The following is a 24832-nucleotide window of genomic DNA, read 5'->3' on the forward strand; positions in this document are numbered from 1 at the left end:
TCACATAGCCAAATGAGACTTCTGGATGATTGCTAGGGCTTAAGATCTGTCCCCCTCCTCTGCTCTTATGTTACTGGGGAAAGAAACTAAACTGTCTTCGTTTCTTTTTTCCAGGATCTCTTCTTTCCTAATTTTCGAAGATCCAGTTATATTAACCCAAAGGGAGCATAATTAAAACAGCAGCCTTTATTGACTACCTGATATTTTTCTTTCCTGTTTCTTCATTCTTTGCTTCTAGTTCCATTTCCCTTTGTCCACACACAAATTAAATGTCCCTTGGTCTTTAAAAATAAAAGAACATTGATTCCATTATTTGACCCGTCCCTTACCAACCTACTTCTTGAGTAGTCTGCCTGTGCTGCCTCATCACGTGCTGTCCATTGAGTTCTTATTCTCGTTCTCATTAAAAACTTTATGAAAGATGAAATACTTGTTTTATACAAACGAATATGCATACACGTTTAAGTTGTTAATCATAATAGCAATAAAATAATACCTAGGAGTCCAACATGTAACCTAAAAAAAAGGTAGCATTACCAACACCAGTAAGGCTCTATTGTGCACCTTTCTCCAAACACCCAGAGGGAACCACTACCTCATTGTCTTACTTTTCACTATACCATATATGTATGAAGTCTTAAAAGATAGTTTTGCTTACTTTTGAACTTTATGAAAATGGTATCTGGTGATTGCTGCTTTACTCTGACTTGCTTTTTCCCAAAAGCCTTATTATGATGCTGCATGCATTTCATTTTCATTCTATATAGTATTCCGTTATAGGAATATACCATAATTCACTTCTCAGTTCTCCACTGGTAAATAACTGGATTGTTCGTAGACTTTTCCTGAATTAATGGTCCTGATGTAAACATTCTTATACACGTCTCTTAGTGTAAGGGAGTGAGTAACATCAAAGAGTTCATCCCAAGTACAAGCAGCAAGGGGGTGGTACAATGCTGTTGAGAATTTAAAACCAGCAATAAAGCCCACTAAACGTCCATCTGCTAGAAATATCACCTTGTCGTGGGAATTCTAAACAATGTCAGTGGTAAAATACTCCTTCCATTACCACCTGCCCTACCTTGGCATACCACTAGGGCAGACCGTCTTCTGGTGTGTTCTAGTATAAGTTTGAGCATGTGCTCTTTAGCTTTCTGAGGTTCCAGTTGTTTTCCAAAGTGATTATACCAATTTATACTTCCATCAGTGTATGAGATCTTTTGTTCCACATCTTTGCCAATGTTTGTCTAGTGGGTGTAAAGTGTGATATGACTTTGTAAGTAATTTTGATATATGGTTGGATAGGACCCCTACCCCACCTCACATTGTTCATCATGATCTTTTTGGCTGTTCCTGAGCTTTTCCTCCTCCGTATACATTTTAAGTTTATACCAGGATAAGCCCTCTTGGAATTTTTATTAGAATTACACTGGGTTTATCAAAAAATTGAGGGGGAGAATATCTCTATTTATTGAGAATATCTTTCTCCCTAAAGGTGTTTTTTTTTTTTTTAAAGAAGATGTTGGGTGGTAAGAGATTATTAATTTATTTATTTTTGCTGTGTTGGGTCTTCGTTTCTGTGCGAGGGCTTTCTCTAGTTGTGGCTTGAGGGGGCCACTCTTCATCGCAGTGCGCGAGCCTCTCACTATCGCGGCCTCTCGTTGCGGAGCACAGGCTCCAGACGCACAGGCTCAGTAGTTGCGGCTCACGGGCCTAGTTGCTCCGCGGCATGTGGGATCCTCCCAGACCAGGGCTCGAACCCGTGTCCCCTGCATTAGCAGGCGGATTCTCAACCATTGTGCCACCAGGGAAGCCCTCCCTAAAGGTTTTTATACACATTTTTGTTAGATTTATTCCTGTAGTATTATGGTTTTTGTTCCTCTGATAAGTATCTGTTTAAAATTGTATTTTATAGTCCTTTTATGCTGGTGGAAACAGTGCAGTTATTTTGGATATTCATCTCGTATCCATCAGCCTTGTCAAACTTTATTCTTAAAATTTTTAGATTCTCTAGGATTTTGTTTTAGACAGTTATCTATAAATAGTGACTTTTTTTGTTTCTGACATTTCAGTCCTTATTCCCTCTATGTGTTTTGCATGTCTGTTAACCACACGAATGTTGGTGTGATAGTGATGTACTTGTCCTGTTCCTGACTCTACAGGGAGTGTTCCTAGTATTTCACCACTGGATATATTGTGGGCTGTAGGTTTCTGGTATATACTCTTTATCGGGTTGAGGAAGCTTATTTCCATGGTGTTGTTAACATAAATAGACGTTTAATTTTATCTAATCCTCTTTCTACAGCTGTTGAAATGATCACATAGTGTTTCTTCCAGGAGAATGTGGTGAATTACAGTTGACTGATATTCAAATGTTGAACCAACACCATTCCTAGAATAAATCCAACTTGGTCATGATGCATCCTTTTTTATATCTGCTGGATTTGGTTGACTATGATTTTGTTTAGGATTTTTGCTTGTGGTTGCATGAGTGAGATCAAACTTGGTTTTCTTTTCTTGATGTATTGACAGGTTTGGGCATCAAGCTTATAAGCACTTTATGGATGAGCATTCCGTTTCATGGACTTTCCATATTTTAACTAATCCCTTTAATGGATATTTAGGTTGTTTCCACTGTTTTGCTATTATAAACAATGCTGTATTTGCAGGTTCTTGCACACTTCATTAAGAAGGACAAACGCATATTTAGAGGTTAATGTCAGAAGTAGAATTGCTTGGCCCAAGGGTATCTAGAATTTGAATTTTTATAAATACTATGTTATTGAACTTTGAAAAGGTTGACAGTTTATAGTCCTACCAACAGTGTATGAGCATCTGTTTCCCCACACACTTCATTCAGGGATTTAGATAAGCACTTTAGGCAAAAGAAGAAAATAAAACACATTTATATAATATTTCTCTCTCACCGCATGCCTTCTACTTCACAGCCAATTAATTTTTTGAAAGAATGCTACATGCAACTCACCTCTCACACACTCATCAACTAATCTAATCTGGCTACTACCCCTGCCAGTCTACTGAAACGGCCCTTGCCAAGGCAATTAACAACCTTCTTGTTAAGTCCAGTGGATTTGTACCCCTGACGTGTGTGTGGTTTTCTTTTTCCCCTCAGTCTTACTTGTCTCCTCAGCAGTATTTGACAAGTTAGCCATGCCATCGTTCTTGAGACATTCTCCCTGGAATTCTATGATGCTTTGCTTTCTTCTGACCTTTTCCTACTTCTTCTGTGACTCCTCATTCTCCATTGTGGTTCCAAACCCTGTGCCTGTGTCTTAAATGTTAGTGTTCCACACATTTGTGTTCTTGTCTTACTCTATCCATTCAGGTGACCTCATCCTTAATTTTGGCTTCCCCTGTAGTTGCCATCTATGTGTTGAAAACTCCTTTTTTTTTTTTTTTGCAGTACGCGGGCCTCTCACTGTTGTGGCCTCTCCCGTTGCGGAGCACAGGCTCCAGACGTGGAGGCTCAGCGGCCATGGCTTACGGGCCCAGCTGCTCCGCAGCATATGGGATCTTCCCGGACCAGGGCACAAACCCGTGTCCCCTGCATCGGCAGGCGGACTCTTAACCACTGCGCCACCAGGGAAGCCCGAAAACTCCTGACTTTATACCCTTAGCCTAGTCTCACAACTGAGCTTTAACCTGAATATCCACTAACATACTGAACATTATATGCATGGTTCACCCATCAGTTCTCTCAGTCAACATTTAAAAAACTAAGCTCATCATGTTCTCCCTCAACCCTGCTTCGACTCTGTTTTTTTTTTTTTTCGATTCTGTTTCTTGATACTCCCATTTATCCAAGGCAGAAGTATGTGTGTATACTTGTCTTTTCCTTCTCTTTTCATGGCCAGTCTGGTCCTAAATTTTCTCAGGTTTCTTATTCTGTATCCCTGTCTCTCTCTTTACTCCAATCCCATCTGCCACCTAAAAGGAAACTATTGTTTCCTACTCAAAACACTTCTGACCCCAGATGTGTGGGGTTGTTTCACACCAGCCAGTTCTCTGGACACCAACTGGGTGTCTTGCAGTTCAGTTTTAACACTAACTACCTGGGGCGAGCACAGACCCTGCGAGTTAAGGGCATGGTCCCACAGATTGCCCCCACTCCAGGCACCAGATGCAAGTCGCAGATTGTCACCTGTACTTCTTCTGACCAACCAGCTATAAGTCATGGTTCCCACAACCCTCTTCTCAGCTTTGGTAATTTGCTGTAACAGCTCAGTGAAACACTTACGTTTATTGGTTTATTATAAAGAATATAATAAAGGTACAGGATACAGCCAGATGAAGAGGTACATCAGCCAAGGTCTGGAAGGGTCCCGAGCGCAGGAGCTTCTGTCATATGCCATTGGGATGCTTCACCCTCCCAGCACACGGATGTGTTGACCAACCCAGAGGCTCTCCAAACTCTGTAGTTTAGGGATTTTTTTAAAATGGAGGTTTCGTCATATAGACATAATCAATTATTAACTCGATCTTTAGCCCCTCCCCTCTCCCTGGTCTTTCTGGTGACCAGCCCACATCCTAAAGCCCATCAAGAGTAGCCTTATTAGGGCTTTCCTGGTGGCGCAGTGGTGGAGAGTCCGCCTGCCGATGCAGGGGACACGGGTTCGTGACCCGGTCCGGGAGGATCCCACATGCCGCGGAGCGGCTGGGCCCATGAGCCATGGCCGCTGAGCCTGCGTGTCTGGAGCCTGTGCTCCACAACGGGAGAGGCCACGACAGTGAGAGGCCCGCGTACCACAAAAAAAAAAAAAAAAAAAATAGCCTTATTAGAACGAAAACATTCCTGATACCCAGGAAATTCCAGGGGATTTAGAAGCTCTGTTTAAGATATTCCTATCTCTCCCACCACTCAGGAAATTGAGTTTATATATAAACTCAATTTATATATAACTCAACTCTCAGATATAAATATATCTGAGACCAGATATATTTATTTTTCATTGTGTCTGCCACCACTGTAGTTCAGGCTACCATCGTCTCTTGCCTGGATCAGTATAGCAATCTCCACCCCTCAAATCCTTGCTGAGCCGTAAGTGTCTTTCTAAAACATGCTTTATCATGCCACTCCTCAGCACTTGACACAGGTACTAGTGTGTACCTAGGTACTCAGTAAATATTTGCTGACTAAAGAGATGAATGTATGGAGGAGATTTATTTCCTTCTTTCTTCTCTTTTTTTTAGGCCTTAGAAATTAATCACAGGTTTTAAAGTGAAAACTTCCTTCTTAAATTGATCTGCACAGTTCTTTTTATGAATTTGTCTTTAAACAGTGTAGAGTTTTGAGTAGTACTTCATTATTAGATCAGTATCTACTTCATTGTTTAAAGATAGGACTTTATTTTTAAAATAGAGACTTGTTAGAAATTCATGATCTAGTAGAGCATGGGCTTTTGAGTTTGAATAGGATTTGTCTCTTAAGTTCGACCACTTTAATGTATCTTTTAAACCTTGAGTTACTTTACTTTGCGTTTTATCATCTGAAAAGTGGATATAGTATCTACCTTGTGGCATTGTTGAGGATTGAGTAGATAGTGTATGTGAAAGTGTTTGGTATATAATAGGAATGAAATAAATTTGGAAATTACGATATAATGCTATAATATCAACTACGTACTATATTAACATAATTTTTGTCTTACAGATAGTGTGTGTACCATATCAGTGGCGTGTAACTATGCTCATCATTGTTCTTGTCAATGCCTTTGTTTCAATCATGGTAGAGGTAAGCACTTTACATAATTAAGTGGCTGCCTTGCTGCTTTGCAATTCTTGGTGATTTAATGGTAATGGGGGAAATGGATAGGTAACATTATGGAAGCCCATAAAGAATTTCAGTTTCATTGCAGTTAAATTCATTTAGCCTTCTCTTCTCAACTTTTCCATGAGCTAATAATCGTCATATTAAGAGATAGGACGGAATTCCCTGATGGTCCAGTGGTTAGGACTCCGTGCCTTCACTTCCGAGGGTGTGGGTTTAATCCCTGGTTGGGGAGCTAAGATCCCGCCTGCCATGCGACGTGGCCAAAGAAAGAGAGAGAGAGAGATGATTTAGCTGAAGTCATAGGTGGGAGAAAATAAGCAGTTATAAATCAAAAATTAGTGACTGAGAGAAAGGAGAGAAGATTGGTGCTCAGGTGGCCCATAAACTGGTAAACCAGTGGCCATGAAATCAGAGCACCACCCAAGTCCTGTGATGTACAGTAAAATCTCCCATTTAAGGGAGGAAAGGGAGGGGGCTCTCTCCATGAAGTATAGTAAATCTTAATCATTAGAGAGTTTATTGAAATTGTAAAATAGTGACCATGATGAACTTACCCAGTCTGAGCCTGATTGCTGGAACTTCTTCCTTGGTATTTACTTCTAAGTTTTCCTTAGAGGGAAGAGGTCTTAAGTACTCTTTGGTCCATTTTATACTGTATAGTTAGTCTCCTACTAGGATTCCTTTAGGTCAGCTTCTCTAAAAGGAGATAGTAGGTTCTCACTTGCTGCTTATTAATAAAATTTGGTCTGTTCTCAGAGCTACTATTATTCACTCTTACAGTAGCAGTATGCCAAATGAAGAAGGAGATACAGTTGTGATTTTTAAGTTAAGGCTTTCATAGAGTAGGCTTTTGAATTAAAATTAGGTAATTTGTGGGAAACATGTATACTTTAAAGATAATGGCTGTAGACTTGGAAATTATGGTTAATTTGATATTTTTCTAAAAGATGACTTGGTATTTAAATTGGGGCCATAGTGGACAGCATGGTTATTATGGTACTGATCTTTTTAGGTTGCCCATTTTAATGTATTTTTGCTGTTTTATGGACAGTAGAAAGCATGTCCAAGATACTGTACTTTAAAAGCTTTCCTTTTTCTATAGTATAAGTTCATCTTTTCACTCAAATGTTATTTAGGATAAAATCTTTTTATAAAACAGAATTTCTAGGGAATCCTTTCTTAATCTCCCTTAATTTATTCTTGCTTACTATCAAAAGAATTATTTTTCATCGTATGCATATAGATATAGTTGTATATAGATAGAGATAACTCAATTCACTGTTAAGAAAAATACTTCAGATTATAAGCATTATTTTAATATGGGAAAGCCCTGAGGATTCATATAAAAGCTATACTTCGTAGAAAATTTATCAAGAATTTTATGATGATTTATATTTGTTACAAAAGTCCTGTTGTTATTCTTTGTCCTTTTGCAATATAAACTGAAAGCCGCTATATGAAAGCCAAATCATGTTTTTCACGTATGTCTCAGCATTGTGTGAGCCTTTTTAAATGTACGCATTAATAAACAATGACATAGTCATTTTTAATTCTTAACTCGCTGGACTATCTCTCAGAACTTCTTCCTTGACATGGTCCTTTGGAAAGTTGTGTTCAATCGAGACAAACAAGGAGAATATCGCTTCACCACCACACAGCCACCACAGGTTGGAAATCAGCCCTTACTCTCAATTCTTCACGTCAGTTGTGTACTCTGCATTGTGTAGGGTGGTGTTCTGTTGTGTGTTGCTCAACCTTTTCCTCTATGCCTGGCATTTCATTTTTTTGTAAGGAGTCCTAGAAGATTCATGGCAAATATTTGTTACAGTCTTTTTAGGACTTCAGAAATTTCATAAGTCTCTTTTCCATTCCAATCCGTATCTTCTCTGTGTGTGAAGGTCTTGTTCTCAGTGGTAAATTTTTCCATTTCTGTCTGGCTTAAATTTTATGTTTTCGGTTTTTATGAGTCCCATTAGAGGCTAAATGAGATTCATGTAAATAAAGTTATGGAATGGGAATTGTTTCTTCATGGATCAGAGTCCAAAGGTCAAAATTCTGAGGAATTATTTCTGATTTCTTGTCAGTTACTGTGCCTTAATTTTGGGTGACTTTTTGGTTTTCCCCAGCATATGTCTCTCATCATTTAGAAACATTTTCAGAGAGATACAAACCATGGTTTAAGGTTTATACAAACCATGGTTTTTATACAAACCATGGTTTAAGGACTTTTGACTTTCTTTGTGGTGAAAAGAAAAGAGAAGCAGATGAATAAAACCCATTTTTTGGTGTTAGGATGTTGAAATTCTTGATAGAAAATATAGGTTAGTCTTGTTTTTTAAACCAGTACCATTGAATCACAGCTCTGAGCAGCTTTTTGAGTATAGAGAACTTGACAGCATAAAGTTCCACTCCCTCATTATTGTGCCCATTGCTGTTTGTAGGTGGGCGATATGCTTTATACACATGAGTTCTAAACCTGTCACTCATCCCAAGCCAGAAAGCAGCTTTCCGAATTCAAGAGGATTCCCTGGCGTGGGTCACTCGCTTATTTTTAGCCTTCTTGTACCTGAGTAGCTATGTCCTGAGCTTTGCTTTGGTAATTCATCAGGCTTGATGCCTGGTGTAGTAGTGTCACAGGATCACTTTATAAGAAGTTCTGTAGAGCACCATTTCCTTTTCTAATGCTTGATGATGAGTAAGGATAGTTTTGTAATAATGTGATAAGTCTGGAATCCGCTTTAGTTTCTTTTTCTCAAAGCAGTGTAAGGCACAGTTGTCCCTAGTAAGTATGACCAGAGCTGTATTAGAGAGAGGCTCAAGTCCCTGAGCTACATCTCCTCTGTGTCTTGGTTACCTCACTACATTGCTTCAAAGGGTTAACTTTGGGTCCTATCATCAGTCCTCATATAAAATATTTGTACTGGCAAGGCCTTGGCCAAGGAAAACATTTCCATTGTTTTTAGCTTTTCCAAAGAGATCTCCAACTATTGGTCTAAACAGGAAACGCAGGTTCTGAAGAGGAGCTGTACCCTAAGTCAAAAGTGGGCATCATAAAGCTCCTTTAAAACATTTGAATTGGAAAGCCTTCCTCACTTTTCAACCAAAATTAAATGGCAGAAAATTCTATAATTTGCTACATCTTTTTTCTAAAATTGTGTCCTCATTATTTTTAAGAGTTTGTGCCTCTTATGTGAGGTTGTACCTCTGAAGTGTTCTGGGGAGAGAGTGGTCTGAGCAGGGAGGCTCCCACCGGCCCCATGTGTTTACCAGTTCTGAGCACCACTGAGTAGACAAGAAGTTTGGCCTTCAGTTTCTAGGGTCATGTTTTAAGAAAGCATTTTTTAAATCATTGGCTTCAGAAAAGAGGGTTCTTATAACCTCTTAGCACAGAATGCTGTGCTTTCATCTTCCAACACTTCCGTTTGTAGTTTGCTCTCACTGTTCATATTTGTGACCCTTGGAGAGCCCATCCGTTAGTCAGATTACTGTAAGGCTGTAGTTCTCAATTAGGGGTAATGCCCCCATCCTCCCAGGGACACGTGGCAGTATCTGGAGACATTTTTGTTTGTCACAATTGGCGGGGGTGGGGGGTGGGGGTGAGGTTGCTCCTAGCATGTGGTGGGTGGAGCCTGAAGATGCTGCTGAGTAAACATCCTACAGCAGCGCCCACGACAAAGACTGTCTGGGCCAACATGTCAGCAGTGCCGAGGCTGAAAAAGCCTGCCATAAGGTGAAAAAGCAAGTGAAGATGAGAGTGACCTGACACCTAGGAGCCCATTCTGTGCTCTTTCCTACCAAGAGTCCCATGAGGTCTTCTAAGATCGCAGCTCTCAACCTTCTCTGTTAATGTCGGGGGAAGAACAGCCATATTTCTTCATTCCTTCCTTACCATATAAACCCAGACACCATTGAGTAAGGTTCGAAGTTTCACAGCTAAAGACCCTGGACTAGGCTCCAGGTCTTAATGCAGTTGAGTTATGAAGTCGAGAACCTCACCTAGAAATCTCAGGTAACCACGTCCAAAATATCTGGTGATCTGCAAGACAGCTATGTAACACCTCCAGAATCCTTCCAATCTCAAGGTGTTTCTAACTTCGTTTTATACATAAAGAAACAGCATTCAGTCAACTTGCCGTGGTTATGCAGCTTATGAGTGGCAGAGCTGGGAGTTGAAGCCAAGGTTTCTGATTTCAAGAGGAGTGTTTTTTCCACTGTGCCACACTGTCTCACATTATGAGGCCACAGAGATGCAAAGTAATAGAACAATCAAGTGACAAAATGGAGACAAAGAACAGCTACTGTTTTCAAAACCTACTTTTTATGGTAGATACTGTGAGGCATTTTGTATAAATTCTCTCTAGTTGTTACAACCACCTAAAAGGTTAGGGTAGAGAGACCGAAGATATCCCTGTCTTCACAGATGAGGAAACAGCATTAGAACTGGAATTCAGGTTCAGTTTTATCTGGGCCCAGGACATAATATTTCTGTAACAGAAAGCCTCCATCTGTTCTTTAAAAACGAAATAAACCTTTAGGTGTCATTTTATTTAATAGTAGACATTTTAGATATTATGTTTATTTGGCCCACTGAACATACATACAGCTGATCTAATTTAGATACAGAAAGATTTTTATATAATAGTCACTTATTTCCTACAGTGGTTCTTTTTCTTACTAATGCACAGTGGCCTCAGTAAACGTCCATTGAATCAAATTGAAAACAGGTTAAATAAACCATTTGTAAATAATCAAAGTTAAAACTTTTATGTAACTAATTATTTTTTTTCTGTAGTGATCTTTAGCAGCTCCAGATGTTAATACTTATTCTCTGACAAAAAAAGAAAAGAAAAAAAAAAACATTCTTGAGATGCAGTGATTTTCAAGTAAGGATACTCATCACAAATGCCTTGAGCTCCACCTTTGATCTACTGAATGAGAAGTCTTTAGTGGAGGGGCCCATCACCTGTGTTTTTCTGTACAGCTTTACCCGTGTTTGAGATCTGTGCTGCTTCATGTTCTCTTTCGAAGAAGCGTTTGTGCCTACCCTGTGTCTGGTAAACTGAGGCTGCTTAGTGGTTAGATGTGGAACTGGAGTCATACCGTCATGTATTTTGATAATGCCTGAGAATGTGTCCTGATTATGTTTCCCTTTTGGGGGAAAAATCCAAATGTTAGCTATAGTCTTTATGCCACTTAGGATATTATTCGAGTTTATTTAGATAGAATGCTCATTCTGATTGTGTTTGTCTTATATTCAGGATTGGTATGGAAGAAGAGTTTTATGAAAACCACAGCACCATTACAACATTTTCCCCATAAGCATGGCTTTATATCTTACATACTGCCTATGAAAACATTTCCTAAAAGACACTGCTAGGAGTTAGCTGGCATTGGGGTTCTGGAATGAGCAGCTTGGACTGGTCTAAAAAGCAGGAGAATTTTAGCTGTAGATCTTTTTAAAAGTTCTTTGTGTTTTTTCTGCTGGGCTGTGGTAGCCACTTTGCCTTCTCTGAGGGATACACTTGGTTATTTAACCACTCCTTTCAGGAGCAAATCACAAGATCCAGTTGCTGGGGCTCCTGTGTTCTGCTTCAGAGACTTACCCTAGATGTTAGGCGAGGCCTTGGTGCTCATTCTAAGCCCCGTGACGCTTCATCTCTTCCCTCTCCTTGTGCAGTGCTTGCCTTTGTCCTGTTGCCACTGTCTTTTCTCCCTCGATTTAGTTCTATTCTAGCATGCCTGTAGCACTGTTTGTTTTCTGTACCAGTGAATTATGTTGTTTAAGGATGTCTGTGGTATGCTTGTGTTTGTAAATGAACAAGCCTATGCTTGCTTATAGTGTATTTTTTGTGTATGCTGTTTGGGGGAGGTGAGGGTACAAGAACAAAATATGAGTCTAATTGTAGTGGAGGGGGGGATCCCTAGTGTTCCTTGTGACTGAATTTATTTTTAAAATTATAACAGGTGTATGTTGCTTTTAATAGGGACATGAGGATTTTTGTTTAAAAAAGCATGCACATTAATGTGAAAAGAATTGTGATTCAATTGTGATTCTGTTTGCAGTGGATTTCATTTTAATTTTATTGCTTGCCTCATTTTCCACAGGTGGGGAAATGATGGATTTTATTATTTTGTGTGTGTGTGTGTGTGTATGTCTTACATTTGAATACACTTGGCTGTGACTTTCCTTAACTCAGCCTGTTTTGCATTGCTTTCAGCCCAGCTGGCTCATCTGGACAGACAAGGCTTATATGTTTCTGCCTTTTTTTTTTTTAAAGTCAGCATTCACCATTCGCCCTTTTCTGTGATCATTTAACAATGCTACTTGCTGTAAAATAAAAAGTGACAGCTTTCACATTGATTTAGGAACAATGAATTTTTTTTCCCCTGCAATTAGACGGAAGAATTTAAACACCTTGGGGAAGAGATAGGTCCAAGTAGTGAACTGTCGCCTCAGATTAAATATTAAGGTTTGTCATGTATACACCTGTACCGAAAAGGAATTCTTTGTTATTTGGATCACCTGAAGAGTCCTATAGCTAACCTCTTCTATATTCTAATGCTAAATGTTTTCTTGTGGACTTCCTCTGAGGTGATGGTAATAACTCTGCTTTTAGCTATGACAATAAAGAGGCTACTAGATGAATAATCCTCAAATCTGCATCCCCACTAACCCACCCCACCCCTAATCTGTATCCCCACTAACCCACCCCACCCCTGATCTGTATCCCCACTAACCCACCCCACCCCTAATCTAACATAGCTTACTTGTGACAAACCACAGTTTTTGCCTTTGAATTCTTGGTAATGGTGCAGCTTACACTGTTTTGTCGACAGAGTAAACTAGAAGGCCTTCAAAAGCATGTCGTTATTGTGTATCACGCTCTCTGCCGCATGCCCACCCCCAGTTTTGAAGAAGGAGAGAGTAGTAGGTTCCTGGTGGTTGTCTCAGTACGATGAGACCTACCAAGTCAAAGTATGAAAAAGTTTTAAAGAGTTTTCATTTTAAAGTATTTTTGCTATTCTCCATTGGCCAATTTAGAAACCTGTGTTTCAGGGTCTATGTTGTAGCAAATTTGCCTTTCTTGATCATGAAGATATTTTGAGAGTTAACATTAGAATGCTTCCGGAATTTTGTGAGATTACAGCTGACCCTTGAATAATGCCAGGGTTAGGGTTGCTGACCCTCCCCACAGCCAAGAATCTGCTATGATTTATATAGTTTATAGGCCTTCTGTATACAGGGTTCCTCCGTATCTGCAGATTCAACCAACTGTGGATCATGTAGTACTGTAGTATTTGCTAAAAAAACCCACATGTAAGTGAACCTGCACAGTTCAAACCCGGTGTTGCTCAAGGGTCATCTTTACTTCAGTTGAGCGTAGACCTGGTTGTAGCCTAGGTTATATGTTGATGGCAAAACAAAACAACCTGGGATTTAAATTTTGCTTTGTAGAAGAAACATCCAAAATAGTTAAGAATTGACTGTTCTTCAGAGGTGAATATAACTACAGGTCTCAGTATAGTCATTTAGTTTTATTTCATTTATTTCCGGTTCCAATTAAGACAAATTCTGAGGGCCTGTATTGAATTTACATTTTTGTACAATAACCAGGGACTCTGCTTTCTTGTTCTTCAAGAACTATTTATCTAAGATCACATCCAGTAAAAACATTGGGATTGATCCGAAGGAATTCTGTGACAGCAGAGCTTTTTATAATGAAATAATACTAAGAATTAGTACTTGCTTTATAGTTTTGTATGTACCTCTTTCCAGTTGTGGAGCACCAAGGGGAAACCATCATTATAAAATAAAATTGTTTTTATGTTAATGAGAATGTGGTTTTAAAAGAAGTGATTGACATTAAGCATGATCTAAGTTCTGATTTTGACCTAACAGTATTTACATAATGCTTTGAAAGGTGATATTAACAGTAGCAGTGGTATCTTTACAGTGTTTTCTTTCAAAAATGATCAGGTGGTTAAGTTGCTAGAAGCAGTAGTACCAAAAGATAGTTTAGGATAGAACGAGGGTTTTCATATTAAATATTAAAAATTTTTTCTCTGAATAGTTCGAAGTTATTCTTAATACATCAGATGTTTTATGTTATGGAATCACAGACTCCAGATATACAAGTTATTTTTAAAATGTATCTGCATACAGGAGGAGGTAGGAACATAGAACTAAATAAAATGAAGTATAAATTACATGGATACTTTAGAAATATAATCTTAAAAAAATAATGTTCCTAAATAATGGAAAGCTGTTTTTTAAGCGTGGATTTTTTTTTTCTTTCCTTCATGTATTTGTTGTGCCCAGAAGTAATTTCCTCTTATTTTTCTGTGCTGATGAACTGTGCTTTAACAAACTTGTTAAAAACAACAGCTCTTAATCTACTGGGTGTTCCTCTTTTTCCTTATTTTCTTAGGAGTCAGTGGATTGGTGGGGAAAATGCTGCTTGTCCTGGGCCCTGAACTGTAGGAAGAAGATGCCAAAGGCCAAGTACATGTGTCTGGCCCAGGAGCTCTTGGTTGACCCGGAATGGCCACCAAAACCTCAGACAACAACAGAAGCGAAAGCTTTAGTAAAGGAGAATGGATCATGTCAGATCATCACCATAACATAGCAGTGAATCCGTCTCAGTGGCATTCTAGTAGCAGCATTGAGGAGAATGTAAATGTAGGACTTACTCTGATCCTGTGTGTCAGAATGGCACCCCTTCAATTTATGTCCCTTCCAATATAGTAGCTGATTTGAGGGTTTTTTAAAAACAAAACAAACAAAAAGAGATTAGCCTGTCAGTTAAATTAATAATCAAAATTCAAAGTCCTATACCTTCATTCAGTAACTCTAAATATTATATATATTTCCAGAACTGGCTTGATTGTTATCCTCAGTGATACTCTTTATAGGGTACAGAAGAAAGTTGGTATCTGGAAGGTGTTTAGATATTAGCTTCTAAGACTTTAGTTTATGCCTTTAAATTTATTTTCACAGCCCCCTTATTAGAAAAAGTCATCATTTATTTACAGGCCCTAAATTTGTAGTTGATAAATAAAATGGGTGTTAATTAGCCTCCAATGAAAATAGGTACAAAGCCTGTTTTTATTTGATTTCAGTATTTCTCCCAAAGAAGACTTAGTATGCATACCACCAGTTCCCTTTAATAGCATAGAGTTAGGAGTGAGTTTTATGGTGTTGCAACTCAGGTAATTTCCATTTATGGTTTTATATTTTCTGTACAAACTGCCTGGGTTTTATTTTTTCTAATCAGCAAGGTGCTTCACTGCCTTCTTGAGATGTCCCTCAAAGCTATTAAATGGATCTTGTGCTACGTCTGATGTCAGTAGTATAATTTGCTTTAGTTAAATGTTGTTGAAGCCTTTTCAGTAGGAAAAAAGCTGATTTCTTTTGGCAGTAGATGCAGATCTCCCTTTCTAATATCTCTTCATACCTATTTTTTTCCTCTCAGGCTTTATATTATTTTAAATGTCTTTTTATTTTCTCCTACGTCTTTAATTACCTAAAGACATAGGATAATAGTTTTTTGTTTTTTAGTTTTTTGAGTTAGAATTTTACCTCCTAAAATTTTAAAGGTTTGATGTATGTCTCTCCTGTTAATAATGAGGCTTAAAAAAATGAGTGGTTTTGAATGACTGCTATTTTTTCAAAGCTGTATGAACCTGGCGAGTTTGCTCTATGCCATTAGGTGGCGCCAGAGGTCAGAGTTTACCTATTTTGGATTGGGTGTTTACGAATGAGCACATTTGGTTGTGGAAATTTCTGGGAGAAAAAAAAAAATGAAATAAAGTTTAAAAGAAAAGTCATTCATTGAGCCAAAAGAAATGTGGAAGATATTTTTCACCTTTCTGTTTTGCCTGGTTAATGTTTAAATTCTAAACAAAATTAAGGTAATTTAAAAATGCCTTTATAGGTAAGATCCAGCAGTTTGGCAAAGACCAAAGTTCTGATAAACAAGAAAACTGATACTGCTGTAAAGTGGACACCAAACTACTAAGACTGTGTGATCTTATCCTGTGCTCTTCCTTGACCGGTAGCATGCTTGTGCTTTCTACTTCTAGCTGATCATTATTTTCCTGATACATATTTACCAATTTGATCAAATGTTACCCAGAACCATAAAACCAAATGGTTCTCATTTTTTATGCTGCAGAGACCTGATGATTTTTGGTTAACTGTAGAAAAATGTATGTTACACTCAGGATCACTGTTAACTGCTGTGGCCACTGATGATTCTTACAAAAATATAATCAAAGTTTTCCATCAAAAAAGTATACTATATTAATACACATTAGATGATAAGAACAATTATTCCATGAATGATTCTATGAAGCTATGCATCTTAGACCTCTTGAGCTGTGATTAGCACTGTTTTTATAGTTACTTACTCTCTTTATCATTTTATAATTTCCACATTCAGTTCACTTCCAATACATACGAGTGATAGTCTTCAGTGATCTCCCACAATTGTAAATTTTATTCTCTGATTTAAATACTGAAGCATATAATTAAAGTAATTGCTAAGTAGCAGCTTAAAAATCCAACTGTCAGATTGTATTTAACATCTTTAAGAGCATGATCATAAAGAGCTATATTTTTGACAACCTCCCCCCTTTTTTAACATTTAGATTTTATAAGGGTTTTATATCACATCTGTCCATATTGTTTTCAAAGGAATGAGGTTTTTAGGTAGGTGGACAAAGCATTTGTAGGAGGTTAGATTTGAACATAGACAAGGTGGGTTGTTCAGGTTGAAATGGATGGCTTCCAGAATGTGATTTGAAGAACGCCTGTGAGTCCAGGTGTGGGTCCTACTTAGTGCCATAGATAGATGAGTCCTCTCTCTGTAGGTCACCATTACATAGTAATCTTGATTCTGAATTTCACATTAAATTATTTGAGTGTATACAGATCTAAATTTTAAAATCTGTACATATGTTATTTTGACGTATTAAGATGAATAAATATTGCTGATTTAAATTTTATTTATGCACATACCTAAAGGACAGAAATGTCCAGGAAAGTAATTGTTAAATAATATGTAACTTTTTAACTTTTTAAATAAATAACAAGATTTTTAATGTGTGTCTCCCTCAGGGTTGTTTAAAGGTTTTTTTCCTCCCTCAGATATAAATAGTGGTAACTATATGTTTTGTATCTTCTAGCACCAACTGCTGTAAAGCAATGCTGCAAATAATGCTTGAATAAAAGTGGCTAAGCCAACAACAAAGTAAAACCTTTTTATATTAGTTTTATAATCCCTACATTCGAAAGCTTTCCAAATTGTACTTGCATTTAAATAAAACTGTTGCAGTTTTTACTATTCATTTTGTTTCCCATGTTTATGAAACTACTGCACAGTTTCAAAGGCATGGAAAATTATATCAGTGTTTGTGTACTCTGTTCCCCCAAACGGCTATGGATCCAATGTCCAGAGAAGAGCAAAATTCCAGCTTTAGAAAACATTCTAAGATTTCATGCATGCAGTTTTGACATATCTGAAAATAGGCTTTTTGTATATTTATGGTGGGAGGTGGTTGGGAACTTCTAACAAAATGTTAATTTTTGTACAGTCTGTAGGCATTTACACATATTTTTAATGTATTAAGATTTGGTAATTATGTGCACATTAAATTAATAAAATAATTACTTCCTGTTATGATTTGTGAATTCCCTAAGACTTTGGATTTTTTTAAGTAACTTTATATCAGAAATGATACTGCATCTTTATATTTTTTAAATAGTATTGCTGCTCAAGAATGGTACCCTGATGTCAAAAAGGCATACGTTCAGAATTGTACATTCAGCACTGTAAATAACCTTATGAAAAATTTTTGATTGAAGCTGTTCAAAATAAAGATTTGAATAATATATATAACATTTCTTTTTTCTGTGTCTTTATATACGTTTGTTTGCTCTTTAGTTGCATGAATACTGCCCAAATACTCTGGATTTATTTTCCTGCTTAATACTTCCCCCATTTCTCTCTTTTTTTTTAACTTTGAATTTTTCAAGAAAATAATGCAACTTTCCACACACCACGTCATGTCTGTGACCGGCCCGTGGAAACCCATCCGTCAGATACAGTGTAGAGCCAAATGTTAAGCCTCAGGAGGTCTGAGGGAAATGGTGAAATAGAAGACTAGGGGCTTAGAATTTATTAGTAGTTGGGAAGATCAGACGGAAAGCTAATGCCATGTAAGCCATGTAAGTTTGAGGGGAAGCGGCATCCGTGGATGCAAAAAGAGCGCTCCATGGTACAGGAGACCTTGGAGCTGACTACTGGCCATAGGAATCCCGGAGAGGGCAGGATGTGCTGGGCCTTGTGCTTGGGTGGGAGGGCTTTCCTTGTGTCACAGGTTCTGCAGGAGCCATGTGTCCTCTGCTGTGGGCCATGTGGATGGTTGGCTGGTGTGAGACCTATTTTGAGCCCAGGTTCCTTCCATTCTCTGTGGGTTGTGTAGCAAATGATCGTGTCCCTTGCACCACAGCCTGCAGGTGGCAATACAGTTCTGCATGTCTCTCCTTCCTTTTCCCCCTCCATCACTGCCAGGTGCTTTACTCTGGGTATATACTTACTGCAGGGAAGGACAGAGGGAGTTCTAGGAGTTTGAATGAGATTGTCCCCGTACCAAGTTGGGGTTGTGGTTACTCTACAAGTACAGAGAGATCGCTGCTGTGCCCTGGCCTTGGAGTCTCTCCCACGGAGGAAGAAAAGCATATCTCCTTCGGTAGATACCTGGTTTTGAATGGCCAAACCCTGTAAGCCAGGGTTCTGCGACTGATACAGAAGCTGCCACTTAGGACAGCAGATTCCCGACTTGTTTCATGGATCCAAAATCCAAAGGACTTGAAACACTGGTGCCGTCATTACTTCAGTGCTCAAAGTACTTCTCAGTACCTCATCAGTTTGCTCATTGGATCAACTCTGCTCCTCCACTGTCTGCAACTTCCGTGCCCAGCATTCCCTTCTTGGCCCATCATAATGTCCTCTCTTCAAAATAAAACTTGGAGGTAATTCTCACAGGAGATCTTCCTGGGGAAATGGGCTAAAGAAGCTTCACCCGAACTTGACTCGAAGTCGTACTCTGATTATCCCACAGTGCCTTTTCCCAGGCCTCTGTCATGCTGGCTTCTGGCATCTGATGGGCAAGGGGCCTTTCACTTGGTCTGCCTGTGTGACTGGCTCACTGGTCACCAGGGGAGCTGTTCCAGGCTCTGGAGCTTCTTCCCTTGATGTAAGCGGAAAGACCGCTCAGTGGCTTTCCCTGTGTTTTAGGACTGCATATGCTTAGAAGATCATTTCAGTCCCTTCAGCATTTAATGGGCTTCGACTGCATTTGGCTACACTAAAGGCTGAATAGATTTCAGTTCCTTTTCTATAACACCTGACAATGTCGATTTGGGGGACTTTTTTCCCAACGATAAAATAATTTAAGAACCACTTCTGTTGTACCACTGCACTCAGATTCCAGAGGTTAATGTTTATTCTTTTGCAATTCAAGCATTGACTTTTCCCAGTATTTTAAAATACCTATATTCCTACCTTTTTTCTTAAATAATGCCATTTTCCCTTCCAAATCACTTTATATTTGCATTAAAAAAATTTTAAGTGACATTAGGCACATTTGATAAAATTTCAAAGCTCACAGAAAGGTATATAAGGAAGTCACCTTTTTCCTGGTTTCTCCCCCGAAGGGGGAATACTAAAGTTTCTTGGGTGTATTGTTCTAGAAGAAATATATATGCACATATGTTTTTAAAAATCCTACACACATAGAACCCCATGTTATATGCTATGCTGCCCTTGATTTATGTCATTCAGTGTGTTTTAGAAAGTTATGTCAGGGACTTCCCTGGTGGTACAGTGGTTAAGAATCCGCCTGCCAATGCAGGGGACCCGGTTTCGAGCCCTGGTCCGGGAAGATCCCACATGCCGTGGAGCAAATAAGCCCGTGCACCACAACTACTGAGCCTGGGCTCTAGAGCCCACGAGCCACAACTACTGAGCCCGTGTGCCACAGCTACTGAAACCCGCGTGCCTAGAGGCCGTGCTCCACAACAAGAGAAGCCACCGCAATGAGAAGCCCGCGCACCACAACGTAGTCCCCGCTCGCCGCAACTAAAGCCCACGCGCACCAACAGAGACCCAACGCAGCCAAAAATAATTTTTAAAAGTTATGTCAGTACTTGCAGCTCAAATCCATTCTTTTCAAAGTCTGCAAGGCATCCTATTGCATGGATATACTATAATTTAAACGACTACTTCCCTATTGATGGTCATTTAGATTTTCTTTTTTTTCTATTAAAATCCTGCAAATAAGTTTTTGTGTACATGTCTTAATGAGCATTCCCATAGGATATATTTTTAGCAGTGGAACTGCTGGACAAAGAATATGTATGTTTAAAATTTGGTTGATACTACTAAATTTTCCTCCCCAAAGTTTGCTACCATTTATATTCCCACCAATGTAGTATAAGAATATCTACTTCTTCACACTTCATAAAACGCTGGATATTTTCAGACTTTATATTTCAGTGTGGTGTTGGTATAGGGATTATCAAATAGCCCAGAAACAGACCCACACAACACTCATCAGATGTTGATTTATGACAGTGCTGACATTGTAGCTCTGAGGGAAGAAGGGATATACATATATAGGAAAGCTGGTTATCCTAATGGAAAAAAATAAAATTGTACTTACATCATACACAAAAATCAATTCTAGACAGATTAAAGACCTAAATGCGAAGGACAAAATTCTAAAATATAATAATAAGGTGTTATAGGAGAATATTTTTTGGCTTGAGAAGAGAGGAGGAATTATTTTAATACACATAAAAAAACAAATCTTAAAGATTAATAACTCTGCCTATATTAAGACTTCTGTCCATCAAAAGACAGAAAGCAGGTGGAAAGGCAAAGCACAAACTAGAGGAAATATCTGTAACACCTACAGTTGACAAAGGATTAGTATCCAGAATACATAAATAATGCCTACAATTCAGTTTTTTAAAGACACAATCATACATACTTTGCATATAGAAAAATGGTCAAAAGAACCCAAATTTCTCAGAAGATGAGGCACAACTGTCCCTTAGAAATATGAAAAGATGCTCAAGTTCATAATTCAATAGGGAAATGAAAAATTAAAACCATATCGAGACAATTATTTCACACGAATGGCAAAAATTAAATTTAAAAAATCAATTCCAAGGCGTGGGTGGAGATGTACGGGAACTGTCATACACAGCAGGTGGCAGCATACATTGGCACAACTACTTTGCAAAGCAGTTTGACATCCCTATGTTCAATTGAACATGTGGACACCCTTCCTTCAACCCAGCAAGGCCATTATGGAACATATTTGAGAATGTTTTTAGCTTTACTACTCCTAAAATGAAAAAAAAAAAAAAATGAGTAGGGCACTTGAGAATGTCCTTAGCCTTATTCCTAAAAGGGGGAGAGGGGAACTGGAGTAGAACTGGAGCGAAACGGCAGAAAAAGGAACACCCAAAGGAAGTGTAGCCCAACCAGGGGGGCGGTTGCTGCAGTGGCCCAGCTGTGTCACTACTGGACACACATCACAGAGTCATATTGTGCCTCTGGGGAGAAACTGCTCTCCCTCCTGCTCTTATCATTCGGCTTTGGCCATAGGACTTGGGTGATATATGGTCTCTTTTTCAAAGTTTGAAGAGATTCGTCATTAAAAACCAGAATATGCCCTCTGAGATAGGGTCCTTAACGTGACTTTTATTCTGGGAAAGCCTTTATCCTCAGGATGCAAGGATACTTCCCTCTTCCTCTGGAAAGTGCCCGATCACATGCAAAGCTCTAAGCCTTTCAGTTGCTTTGGGGTGCAGCAGCATTTCAGGTAAGGCCAAATATTTTAAAAATTAGTATGGGCAACTGGAGGGCTCGGTTAGTCTGTACGGATAAGAAATAAAATTTAGTACAAGAAGCAATTCGTTTAAAATTACGTGTAGAAAACATTGTTTTGGCCGATTAGTATTGCTGTATTTCACAGATAATTCAGTGCCACGAGTACTCATTTTTATTTAAGCATCTTAGAAGTGATAGCTCCTTATTTATGGCTCAATCAGAGATACTACTCTCAAATTCTAGCTCTGGGACCCTGGTTAAGTTACTTAACCTTTCTGTGCCTTAGTTGCGTCATCCTTTAATTGGGGATAATATTAGTACCTAACTCATAGGGTTATTGTAAGGATTAAGTGAATTAATTTAAATAAAGTGCTGAGAACAATGCGTGGTGTAAAGTGATAGGTACTATTACCTACTTTTCTCAGTGTGGTTCACTATGATGGGGTGGTCCTGTTTTAGAGTAAGTTGGCACTGAAGATACAGCATGACTGTGATAAAAGGAATCAGGTGATGGTCGCTGCTGTTTTAACAGACTTTGCTGTTCCCTTCAGGGCTGTAGGTCATAGCCACCCCAGGCTAAGTCATGAAGTCAGGAGCAGGGCTATGTTCACAATGCACACTGCTCTGTGATGTCTGTGAGCTTGACTGTGAGAAAGATTATTTTAATTAGTTCTCTCTATGTAAAGGTTTAAAGGTGTTGACTTTTCCATAGCTTGAAAACGCTTTCATTTCAACGATTTGAACTAAGAGTGGAAAATCAGTAAAACGAACGAGGCCTCGTAGTGTAGAATGAACGTCTTTTCACCACCCAGGAAAATCAGCACTCCTAAGAGGGAGACTTAACTTGTACCTGGGTAACATTCAAAGTCAGTGGTAATCCTGGCGAAAGGATCATGCAGGGTTACAAGACTGAAATTCGAGCGTTTGTCCTTTGTGTGCTGCCCACAGATCTGCCGCGGTCGCCTTTCCAGACATGCTGAGGAGCGCTCTGCTGTGCGCCGCGCTCGGGCTCCTGCGCGCCCAGCCCTTCCCCTGCCCACCCACCTGCAGGTGCATTTTCCGCGACGCCGCGCAGTGCTCGCAGGGTAGCGTGGCGCGCATCGCGGCGCTCGGCTTGCCCACCAACCTTACGCACATCCTGCTTTTCCGAATGGGCCCCGGCGCCTTGCTGAACAGCAGCTTCAGTGGCATGACCGTCCTGCAGCGCCTAATGCTGTCCGACACCCACGTTTCGGCCATTGCTCCCGGCACTTTCAACGATCTGATAAAACTTAAAACCCTGAGGTTATCGCACAACAAGATCACTCATCTTCCAGGCGCGCTGTTGGATAAGCTGGTGCTCTTGGAACAGTTGTTTCTGGACGGCAATGAACTAAAGAGCCTTGACCAAAACATGTTTCAGAAACTGGTTAACCTGCAGGAGCTCTTTTTGAACCAAAACCAACTCGCTTTCCTCCCTGCTAGCCTCTTCACACACCTGGGGAACCTGAAATTTTTGGATTTATCGGGAAATAATTTGACCCACCTGCCCGAGGGATTGTTTGGGGTCCAGGTTAAGCTTGAGAAGCTTCTGCTCCACTCGAACCAGCTCGTGTCTCTGGATTCGGGGCTGTTGGATAGCCTGCGCGCCCTGATGGAGCTGCAGCTCGACAGAAATCACATCCGTTCCGTCGCACCCGGCGCCTTCGACCGTCTGCGAAGCCTGAGCTCTTTGACTCTTTCCAGAAACCGCCTCGAGTTTCTGCCCTCTGCCCTCTTTCTTCATTCGCACAATTTGACCTACCTGACACTGTTCGAGAACCCGCTGGAGGAACTCCCCGAGGTGCTCTTCGGGGTGACGGGCGGCCTGCGGGAGCTGTGGCTGAACGCCACCCAGCTGCGCACCCTGCCTGCCGCCGCCTTTCGCAACCTGAGCGGCCTGCGGGTCCTGGGGGTGACGCTGAGCCCGCGGCTGAGCGCGCTCCCGGAGGACGCCTTTCGGGGCCTCGGCGAGCTGCGGGTGCTCGCCCTGCGCTCCACCGGCCTGGCTTCCCTCCCCGCCGGCTTGCTCCGCGGCCTCGGCGGGCTGCGCCACTTGTCGCTGCGCCGCAACCGGCTGCGGACCCTGCCCCGCGAGCTCTTCCGCAACCTCAGCAGCCTGGAGGAGGTCCAGCTTGACCACAATCAGCTTGAGACACTGCCTGGAGACGTTTTTGAGGCTCTGCCCCGGCTGGCGAAGGTCCTGCTGGGGCACAATCCCTGGCGCTGCGACTGTGGCCTGGGGCCGTTCCTGGCGTGGCTGCGGCGGCACGCGGGCCTCGTGGGTCGAGCCGAGGCCCCGCTGTGTCACGGCCCCGGGCCGCACGCCGGCCTGTCGCTCTGGGCCCTGCCCCTCGGCGACGCCGGCTGCCCGCGCCCCGGGAGCACGCCTTCCCGCCGCCTTGCCCTCGGCTCTTCCGAAGGCCCCCAGCAGCCCACCCTGCCCGCCGCCCCTGCCCGCGCTTCCTTGGGACCCAAGCGCTCCGAGTCCTGGGCGTGGGCCCGGCCGGTGGCCGAAGGCAAAAGTCAGGACCAGAGCCTGTTCTGGGGTCTCTATTTTCTGCTTTTAGCTGCTCAGGCCATAATAACCGGGATCATAGTGTTTGCGATGATTCGACTCGGCAGGCTCTTTCGGAAATTAATCAGAGAGAGAGCTCTGGTTTGAGGCAATGGTAAAACCTTGCAATTAATTAAAACGTGACCAGGGTATTGTCAGACGTGGCTCTGGAGAGAGTCCCGACGGGCTGCCGCTGTCTTCCTCCTGCTTCCTCTTCCTCTTCTCCCATCTCCCTCCCTCCCTCTCTCCCTCTCTCCCTCTCTTCCTCTCTCCCTCTCTCCCTCTCTTCCCCTTTCAGTCTCACCTCCCATTCCCGCCCCCGCCCCATACCATTTACAGTCAGAAATTGTGGCTGCCTGCTGTGCCTTTGTCTCCTCCGTCGTGTGCATCAGGGCGCGCGGGCAGTGAAGGCCTCTCCCAGTGCCCGCCGTGCCGGCAGGAAGGAGGGTTCTCTCCACTGTTTTCGGAGGGAAGGTGCAAAGGAGGCAGCCACCTTCGGTCCAGGGCCCGCCTCCCGCACCTGGCAGGTGTCTGGTAAATGTTTGTGAAATGAATGAATAA

General features: G+C 40.8%; 2 protein-coding genes across 8 annotated transcripts in view; both read left to right on the forward strand.

Moving 5' to 3' along the window:
* The window catches only part of ATP13A3 (ATPase 13A3), an 80536-nt gene extending 62845 nt beyond the window's left edge, over nt 1-17691 (forward strand). For 5 of the 7 annotated variants that reach the window (XM_060298272.2, XM_030860455.3, XM_060298273.2 and 2 more), the window contains 3 exons: nt 5672-5752; nt 7369-7458; nt 14221-17691. In XM_060298272.2, coding sequence (XP_060154255.1) covers nt 5672-5752; nt 7369-7458; nt 14221-14418 — 369 coding nt within the window. In that variant the 3' untranslated portion in view covers nt 14419-17691. Of the gene's footprint in view, nt 1-114; nt 264-5671; nt 5753-7368; nt 7459-14220 lie in introns of those variants that run through there. The other 2 variants (XM_060298275.2, XM_060298276.2) reach the window with 2 other exon arrangements.
* A 4978-nt stretch (nt 17692-22669) lies between these two features.
* GP5 (glycoprotein V platelet) lies at nt 22670-24379 on the forward strand. Its single transcript, XM_030856574.2, has one exon. The coding sequence runs from the start codon at nt 22670-22672 to the stop codon at nt 24377-24379; it is 1710 nt and encodes a 569-aa protein (XP_030712434.2).
* The last annotated feature ends 453 nt before the right edge of the window (nt 24380-24832 follow it).

Source organism: Globicephala melas, chromosome 4, assembly GCF_963455315.2.
Source record: "Globicephala melas chromosome 4, mGloMel1.2, whole genome shotgun sequence".
NCBI lineage: Eukaryota > Metazoa > Chordata > Mammalia > Artiodactyla > Delphinidae > Globicephala > Globicephala melas.